Source organism: Cetorhinus maximus, unplaced genomic scaffold, assembly GCF_964194155.1.
Source record: "Cetorhinus maximus unplaced genomic scaffold, sCetMax3.hap1.1 HAP1_SCAFFOLD_4634, whole genome shotgun sequence".
In the NCBI taxonomy this organism is placed as follows: Eukaryota; Metazoa; Chordata; class Chondrichthyes; order Lamniformes; family Cetorhinidae; genus Cetorhinus; species Cetorhinus maximus.
Window position 1 is genome coordinate 1,959 of NW_027600535.1, and position 9,961 is coordinate 11,919.

The 9,961-nt window shown below is 49.8% G+C and overlaps 1 protein-coding gene across 1 annotated transcript; it reads right to left on the reverse strand.

Moving 5' to 3' along the window:
- Positions 1-363: 363 nt before the first annotated feature.
- LOC144678559 (transcription factor E3-like) lies at positions 364-8,519 on the reverse strand (the record flags this gene model as incomplete). The annotated part of the gene is made up of 4 exons (XM_078538308.1): positions 8,284-8,519; positions 3,174-3,398; positions 2,594-2,689; positions 364-478 (listed from the first exon to the last, which is right to left on the reverse strand). Coding segments are annotated over exons 1-4 (625 nt in total), but the record flags the coding sequence as incomplete, so codon positions are not given.
- Positions 8,520-9,961: the final 1,442 nt, after the last annotated feature.

Consider the following 9,961-nt stretch of genomic DNA (forward strand, 5'->3'; position numbering starts at 1 on the left):
GCGAGGCAGAGAGAGCGGGGCGAGGCAGAGAGAGCGGGGCGAGGCAGAGAGAGCGGGGCGAGGCAGAGAGAGCGGGGCGAGGCAGAGAGAGCGGGGCGAGGCAGAGAGAGCGGGGCGAGGCAGAGAGAGCGGGGCGAGGCAGAGAGAGCGGGGCGAGGCAGAGAGAGCGGGGCGAGACAGAGAGAGCGGGGCGAGACAGAGAGAGCGGGGCGAGACAGAGAGAGCGGGGCGAGACAGAGAGAGCGGGGTGAGACAGACAGAGCAGGAGATCCTGAGTCGAGAGATGGAGAGAGAAGTGGAACAAGAGATCACAAAGGGGAGGAGCTGTAACATGGTTTGTCTGAGCACCCTTGTGCCTGGTACCTGGGCTTTCTTTTCTGTTGGGCAGGTTGGCCGGACACGAGTTGCTGATGGTGACTGTCGCGTTAGTCAGATTTTGTGTTGTGTAGACGTTCAGCAAGTTCCCCGACACCGGTAACTGTGCAGGCAGAAGAACGGTGGGCAAGGGGAAACAGATTGTTAGACATTTGTCACCTAGTACACAGATAGTCGAAGAGATACAAGAAACCAAGCCAAATATCTGAGGTGCCATGTCATTCAGTAACTCAGTCAGGGTTAAAAGTAACATGAGTCAATGAGTAAAGTCATGGCACAGATTCCATTCAAAGAACAACCCAATCTCAACAGCAGAAATCGCTCAAACTTTCTGTCAATAAAGCCATACTTTCTGCTGGCAGGCTGTGATCAAATTCACATGCATGTTGAGAGATAATGTGAACTGCTTTCATAAACCAATCTCCCAGCTTGTCATGGGAGATCCTGCAGTAACTCCATACTCTCACCGGCAGCAATGTTACAAACACAACATCCCATCAAGGGGCACAGCTTCAATATCTTCCTGCAACTGGAGGCGGCACCACAGGCCCACCCCTCCCACCAGGGTGCGGCACCACAGGCCCACCCCTCCCACCAGGGTGCGGCACCACAGGCCCACCCCCACACCACCAGGGGGCGGCACCACAGGCCCACTCCCAAACCGCCAGGGGGCGGCACCACAGGCCCACTCCCAAACCGCCAGGGGGCTGCACCACAGGCCAACCCCCACACCGCCAGGGGGCAGCACCACAGGCCCACCCCCACACCACCAGGGGGCGGCACCACAGGCCCACTCCCAAACCGCCAGGGGGCTGCACCACAGGCCCACTCCCAAACCGCCAGGGGGCGGCACCACAGGCCCACTCCCAAACCGCCAGGGGGCTGCACCACAGGCCAACCCCCACACCGCCAGGGGGCAGCACCACAGGCCCACCCCCACACCGCCAGGGAGCGGCACCACAGGCCCACCCCCACACCGCCAGGGGGCAGCACCACAGGCCCACCCCCACACCGCCAGGGGGCAGCACCACAGGCCCACCCCCACACCGCCAGGGGGCAGCACCACAGGCCCACCCCCACACCGCCAGGGGGCAGCACCACAGGCCCACCCCCACACCGCCAGGGGGCAGCACCACAGGCCCACTCTCACACCGCCAGGGGGCAGCACCACAGGCCCACACCGCCAGGGGGCAGCACCACAGGCCCACACCCACACCGCCAGGGGGCAGCACCACAGGCCCACACCCACACCGCCAGGGGACAGCACCACAGGCCCACTCCCAAACCGCCAGGGTTGGCACCACAGGCCCACTCCCAAACCGCCAGGGGGCAGCACCACAGGCCCACACCCACACCGCCAGGGGGCAGCACCACAGGCCCACACCCACACCGCCAGGGGACAGCACCACAGGCCCACTCCCAAACCGCCAGGGTTGGCACCACAGGCCCACTCTCACACCGCCAGGGGGCAGCACCACAGGCCCACACCCACACCGCCAGGGGGCTGCACCACAGGCCCACACCCACACCTCCAGGGTTGGCACCACAGGCCCACTCCCAAACCGCCAGGGTTGGCACCACAGGCCCACTCTCACACCGCCAGGGGGCAGCACCACAGGCCCACACCCACACCGCCAGGGGGCAGCACCACAGGCCCACACCCACACCGCCAGGGGGCTGCACCACAGGCCCACACCCACACCGCCAGGGGGCAGCACCACAGGCCCACACCCACACCGCCAGGGGGCAGCACCACAGGCCCACACCCACACCGCCAGGGGGCAGCACCACAGGCCCACACCCACACCGCCAGGGGGCAGCACCACAGGCCCACACCCACACCGCCAGGGGGCAGCACCACAGGCCCACACCCACACCGCCAGGGGGCAGCACCACAGGCCCACTCCCAAACCGCCAGGGTTGGCACCACAGGCCCACCCCCACACCGCCAGGGGGCGGCACCACAGGCCCACTCCCACACCGCCAGGGGGTGGCACCACAGGCCCACTCCCACACCGCCAGGGGGTGGCACCACGCACACGTGTGTGTGTGTGTGTGTGTGAGAGAGAGGCTCAGCATTACGTCATGTGAGGTCAGCTCATGACCCGTCATCTCAGCAAGGACCAGCCTATTATTCCATGGCTTCTGGGCTTGCTCAGCCCATTAAAACACACTCCACCCCAGTGGTAACAGTGAAGAAACGGGGAGGGAGACTCACGGTATTGGGCATCTGGAGGACCGAGTCGACCAATCCCATCATGTCATCATTGTAGCTCGATTCCAAGCTGATGATCTCATCGATGACATCGTCCATCTGTGGACAGACAGGTTCTGTCACATCCGATTGGATAAGAGCCGCAATTCATAAACCCAAGGACTCCTTAAATACCAGCCAAGCCCCTTCTGAAATACCCCTCAAAACCATGACATGCTCTGAACTCACACTGAAATATCCCACAATACCCCAAGCCCTCAAATACCCCAAAACTAAGTAATTACCACTTGAGCCCATAAAATACACCCCAAAACCTCACCCCCCACTTCCAAAATACCCCCAGAACCTTGTAAATACTGAGTAAATACAGTTAATCCTCTTTAAATAACCTCTGAACCATTAAATAATTGAATAAATGCCCCCCCAAAACCTCCTGAAATAACCCCTTGAATACCCCCGAAAGCCTGAGTAAATATCAGCAATTAAATTACCCGGATCTGGTCCTTTAATTCTCCCAAACCGCATCTCCCAACTAAATACCTCTCACCCACCTCCCCACCCAAACCACGCCAAAGGATCTCACCTCCTTCTCTGGGTTGGAGCCGATTTTGAGCAGTGCCATGGGGCTGTTCGGGGTACTGCCCGCTGCCCTAGGCACCGCCTGCTCCCCAGGCCCTGGGGAGTGCGACCCAGCCAGAGCCTGGCTGGCAGCCTTGCCCCCCATAGTGGTGGATAGGTACTGTTTGACCTGTTGCCGCTGAGACTGCTGGATGTGGTACTTGGTAGGGTTCTCCAGATGGGTCTGCACCTGCCGGAAGAAATTTAGCCAGGTCAGCTTCACTTTACAAATGGGCTTTCAGGTGAGGCATTAAAGCACAGCCCCGCCTGCACTCTCAGCTGAGTGTAAAAGGTCCCACAGTCACTATAAAGCCAATGTTTTTTACTCCTTACAAGTAAACAGGAGATGTGGGACATCTTCAACGCAGTTAAGGAAATCTTACAAGATATAATGAGCACAAACATGTTTTGACCATCAATTCAAAAAATTATTATTTCAACTGAGCGTTCACGTGGGGTAATCTTGGGACTTTAACACCACCAAGGCCATATCTGTATAAAGAATGTGGATACAGTGATAAAAAAGGAGAGGAAAGCTTTGTTGAGTCATCGCTCTGTAACTGTGTCCAGTTTAATGATTTAATTAATGCTTCAGAGCATAAGGGGAAAACATAACAAATTAAAACAGAAAATACTGGAAATACTCAGGTCAGGCAGCGTCTGTGGGGAGATAAACAGAGATAATATTTCAAGTCCGTGACCTTTGCTCAGGGCAGTTCTGACGAAAGCTCATTGATCTGAAACGTGAACTCTGCTTCCCTCTCCACACACACACTTTGACCCGCTGAGGAATTCCAGCATTTTCCATTTTTATTTCAGATTTCCAGTTTTGCATTTTGCTTTGGAAGCAAGAATAAAATTTGGCAAGCTACACTCAACAATATTAAAGTTATTACTAAGGGAAGCAAAATACCACGGATGCTGGAGACCTGAAATAAAAACAGAAAGTACTGAAAAATCTCAGCATCCACAGGGAAAGAAGCAGAGTTAACGTTTAGAGTCCAGTATGAGGGGCGGGTTTGCTAAGGAGATTGGGAAACTACATTACTTTTAATGAGGGTAGATGAGCAATGGCTAGCATTTGAATGAATATATAATTTACAAAAAATATCTTTAAGACAAAAAATTCCCACTTAAAAAGTGGTCCCACTGAAGCCAAAAAGAGGGACACAGGTAGTATTTGATCAAAGGAAGAAGTGTTGACAAAAATGTAGCAAGCTTAAGGATTGGGAGGATTTTAGAATTCAGCAAAGGAAGGCCAAGAAATTGATAAGGAAAGAGTGTAGACTAGCAAAGGACATAAAAACAGATTCTAAAAATTTTTACAGGTATGCAGATAGAGATTGGTGAAGGTAAGTGTGGGCCCATTAGAGACAGGTATAATCATAACAGGGAACAAGAAAATGGCGCAGATATTAAACAAATTCCTTGTACCTGTCTTCACGATAGAAAACATTCTTAAAAATCCAGAATAAAAGGGGGATAAAGGGTCTAGCGATAAAGAGCAACTTGAAGAAATTGTGTCAGTAAAGAAATAATACTGGGGAAATTAATGGGACGAAGGGGCAACAAATCCCCTGGAACTGATGACCTGCATCCTCAGGTATAAAAGAGGTGGCTGTGGAGATAGTGGGTGCATTCATTTTGATCTTTCAGAATTCCTTAGACTCTAAAACAGTTTCCAAGGATTGGAAGATAGCAAACATAACCCTACTATTAAAGAAAGGAGGAACATGAGTATTGCTTATAAAAAAGAGACATGTGTAAATTTTTCATCTTACACTCAGAGCACTTCGCAAGAATACCAATATAAGGGGAAAACAACAATTTATACTGTATGTGAAGAGAGTGCTGATTGGTTAGCAAACGGCATTGCCATGAAGAATGCGCCAGTTAACTGCCAAGCATTGTTTGAAATTTAAACCAAGCATTTTGACCCTAATTAGTCAAGGAATTGTCCTAAGGAATGAGTCAGCGAATGGCTGTCACTTATTTGGTTTAGCTGAAACAGGCGCAATGAGTGTACATGTTCTTTCTGTCTGCAAAGAACAGGGCCCTGTGTATTAACATACGTAGCTTCCAGTACACGCAAATGCGCCACATTGGGAGCCCAACTGACAATCTTAAAATGGTTGTCAGCGTAATTCTTAGCACACTGAGGATTATTTAGCAAATGTTGTCCAATCGCGGAATCACACCTAATGTTGGATACTGAGTTTTGCAAGCACGGGCTTGTTGGATACAGTTTGTACCTTGCCCTTTGTGAAGAGCGGCTGGGACATGCTGTTTGATACGATCCGCCAGTCTTTGGGATGTATGGCCTATATATCTAGCATCGGAAAATTGCTAAAATCTATAATTAGAGACGTGGTAACAGGGCAGTTAGAAAATCATGAACTGATTAAGCAGAGTCCACATGGCTTTATGAGAGAGAAATGGTGCTTGACACTAGAGTTTACTTTGAAGATGTAACTGGTGAGATAGATAAACAGGAAACAATGGGTGTAATCTATTTGGATTTTCAAAAAGCATTCAATGTGGTGCCATACTTGAGGTTATTACAGAAAATTAGGACTCATGGGACTGAGGATAATGTATTAGCATGAATAGAGGTTTGGTTAATGGGCAGAAAAGAGAAAGGAGGAATAAACAGGATATTTTCAGGTTGGCAGGTTGTAAACAGTGGGGTACGACAAGGATCTGCACTTAGGCCTCAGCTATTTACAATCCATTTTAACGAACAAAGGGACAGACTGTAACCCATCCAGGGTTTGCTAACAATACAAAGTTGTGTGAGAAAATAAGCAGTGAACAAGCCAAAGAGGCTGGAGAGGGATTTTGATATGGTTGGGTAAGTAGGCAAGAACTCAATGGATGGAATATATCACGGCAAAGTGTGACATTATCCACTTTGAGTGGAAGACCAGAAGAGCAGAATATTTTCCAAATGGTGAGAGACTGGGAAATGTTTGCATGCAGAGGGAGCAGGGTGTCCTTACACCTGAATCACTAAGTTCATGTGCAGGTATGGCAAGCAATTAGGAAGGCAAATATGTTACAAAGAGGTTAGTGCATAAGAGAAAAGCCTGCTTACTACAATTATACAGGGCATTGATGAGGCCACACCTGGAGTATTGTGTACAGTTTTGGTCTCCTTACCTAAGGAAGGATACACTTGCCCTAGAGGGAGTGTAACAGTTCACTAGGCTGTTCACTGGATATCCAATGAGGAGAGACTGGGTAATCTAGGCCTATATTCCCTGGAGGTTAGAAACATGAGCGGTGATCTCATTGAAACATGTAAACTCTTAAGAGGCTTAACAGGATGGATGCTGAGAAAATGGCTGTGGAATCTATAACACACACCAATTGATAGATTTTTGGGTACTAAGGAAATTAATCGAAATGGAGCAGGAAAATAGACTTGCAGAGATCAGCCATTTTTATAACTTGGATATTGAATAAATTTCAAAATTTGCTGATGATACCAAGCATGGAGGTGTGGCAAACAGTGAGGACGATACCAGTCGACTGTAACAGGACATAGACAGGCTAGCAGAATGGGCAGACAAGTGACAGATGGAATTTATTGCAGACAAGTGTGAGGTTATGATGAACTTATATAGGGCACTGGTTAGAACTCAGCTGCAGTAGTGTGTACAGTTCTGGGCGCCAAACTATAGGAAGGATGTGAACACATTGGAGAGAGTGCAGAAGAGGTTTATAAGAATGGTTCCGGGATGAGACACTTCAGTTATGAGGAAAGATTGGAGAAGTTGGGACTGTTTTCCTTGGAGAGGAGAAGGCTAAGAGGAGGCTTCACAGAAGTTTTCAAAATCATGAGGGGTCTGGACAGAGTAGATAGGGAGAAACCGTTCCCACTCGTAAACGGATCGAGAACCAGAGAGCACAGTTTTAAAGTGTTTTGCAAAAGAAGCAACTGCGAGGTAAGAAAAAAAGTTTCACACAGCGAGTAGTTCGGGTTTGGAATGCACTGTCTGGTAGTGTGGTGGACGCAGGTTCAACTGAGGCATTCAAGAGGGCACTGGATGATTATTTAAACAGAAACACTGTGCAGGATTACAGGAAAGGGCAGGAGATTGGCACTAAGTTAGAATGCTCAGAGAGCCAGTACAGACACGATGGGCCAAATGGCCTCCTTCTACACCGTAATAATTCTGTGATTCTGATTCTCTGTGATGTAGAAGGGATAGAAAGAGACAATAAAGACTCAATAGCAGTTATAAGGAATGTGCAAGAACAGAGTGCACAGGACTTTGAAGGTGGCAGGACATATTAAGGGAGTGGTTAGCAAGGCATACAGGACCTTCCAAGCTTCATAAACAGGAGAATTGTGTTCAAAAGCAGGGAAGTTATGCTGAACCTTTATAAAGCTCTGGTTAGACTGCAATTAGAGTATTGCGTCCAGTTCTGGTCACCACACTTTAATATCCATGTGAGGGGTCCTTGAGAGAGTGCAGAAGAGCTTTACCAGAATGGTCCCAAGGATGAGGTAGTTTACCTACAAGGTTAGGCTGGAGAAGTTGAGGTTGTTCTCCTTGGAGCAAAGGGGATTGAGGGGAGAATTGTACGGAGGATTACAAGATTATAAAAGCAAAATACTGCAGATTCTGAAATAAAAACAAAAAATGCTAGAAAAACTCAGGTCTGGTAGCATCTGTGGAGGAAGGAACAGAATTAAAGTTTCAAATCCAATACTCCTCTTCTTCATAAGAGGAACATAAGATACAAGATTATGACAGGTTTGGATAAGGTAGACAAGGGAAACCTCTTCCCATTAGCTGATTGCACAAAGACTAGAGGGCACAGGTTTAAGGTTTTGAGCAAGATATGCAGAAGGGATGCGAGGAGGAACTTTGTCGTTTTTTTTACATCAGCAAGTGACAATGAACTGGAACTCGCTGCTCACGAGGGTGGTGGAAGCAGAAACAATGGATGATTTCAAAAGGAAATTGGTTGGGCACTGCATTTAACCCGGAGGTGAAAGGTCAACATCAGACCCACAATCCCTCCAGCTATATCTTGCCGCTATGGCAACCAAGGCCCTTACTCACCTTCAGGATCTCCATCGGGACTTGTGCCTTGGCGGAAAGCCCCAGGGGTCCATTTACGTTGATGGCACGGGACTGGTTGGCAGAGGCCCGCTCTTGCATGAGCTGGGCAGCCGCCTGCTGCTCCTTCCTCTCCTGTTCCTGTGTCTGCTCTCGCATCAGCTGTTGCCGCAGCAGCACCCGGGACGTCATGGTGGGAGCAACCTGTTTCACTTTGTCCGGTTGAGAGGAGGAACTGTTACAGAGGGAAAGAAAGTTCAGAATGAAAGGGCATGCAGGATAGAAAGGTGGGTCTTTGATAGGTACATTAACATTAAAACGGTTGTCACAGGAGGAATGAGGCCATTTGGTAGAGGTAGAAAGCATGGCTGGAGGTGCTAAACAATTTTTACATTTGTGTTTTCCAAGCAAGATGACGATGCCAAAGTAACAGTACATGTTGCCATGATACTGGATGAGATAAAAATAGATAGAGGAGCAAGGGGTGGGGCGGCAGGGGCCAAGGGGCGGGATGGCAGGGGCCAAGGGGCGGGGCGGCAGGGGCCAAGGGGCGGGGCGGCAGGGGCCAAGGGGCGGGGCGGCAGGGGCCAAGGGGCGGGGTGGCAGGGGCCAAGGGGCGGGGTGGCAGGGGCCAAGGGGCGGGGCGGCAGGGGCCAAGGGGCGGGGCGGCAGGGGCGGGAAGATGTCTTGAATTTAAAACTCTTATTCTTGTTTGCAAATCCCTCATGGTCACACCCCCCTCCCTAACTCTGCAAACTCCACTGTCCTCTATGATCTCTGCACTTCTCCAATTCATCCTCTCGAGCAATCCCCAATTCCATCACTGCGCCTGGACCTTAAGCTCTGGAATTCCCTCCCTAAACCTCTCCACCTCTCTCTCTTCCTTTAAGGTGCTCTTTAAACCCTCGCTCTTTGATGTGCTTCTGGTTGCCTGTCCTAGTATCTTGTCCTTTATTTGGTTTGCTGTCAAATTTTGTTTGATAACTTCAAAATGGCTTAGAACCTTTTACTATGTTAAAAGATGCGATATTCCTGTAAGCTTCTCATGTTATCCCAGTGCAAATATAGACAGTCAGTTTTCAAAAAGCCTTCTTGTCACAAACCTGAGCTCTAAACCATTTCCAATGGTCACCTTGGAGAACCCATTCCAAATCCGTGGTCAGGCCTTTGTTAGAGTGTCATGGCCAATACTGAGCACCACACTTACGGAACCATGTCAAGGCCTTGCAGATGAGATTTACTGGGATGGTTCCATAATGAAGGATTAAAGTTACACAGGGAGACTGCAGAAGCTGGGATAGTTCCCCAATGACCAGAGGAGATTGGGCAGGATAGATATGGTCAGGATCATGATGGGTTTTCTTTCTAGAGTCAAGAAGAGGAAACTGTTTCTCGTGGTAGGAGGGTCAGTGACCAGAGGGGGACAGATTGAAGAGGATCATCATAAGAATCAGCAAGGGAGATGAGGAGAATTCTTGTAATTTGGAATGCGCAGCCTGAAAGGGTGGTGAAAGCTGATTCAATAGTTACTTTCAAAAGAGAACTGAGTAAAAACTTCAAAAGGGAAGGGGAAGGGGAAGGGGAAGGGGAAGGGGAAGGGGAAAGGGGAAGGGGAAGGGGAAGGGGAAGGGGAAGGGGAAGGGGAAGGGGAAGGGGAAAGGGAAGGGGAAAGGGAAGGGGA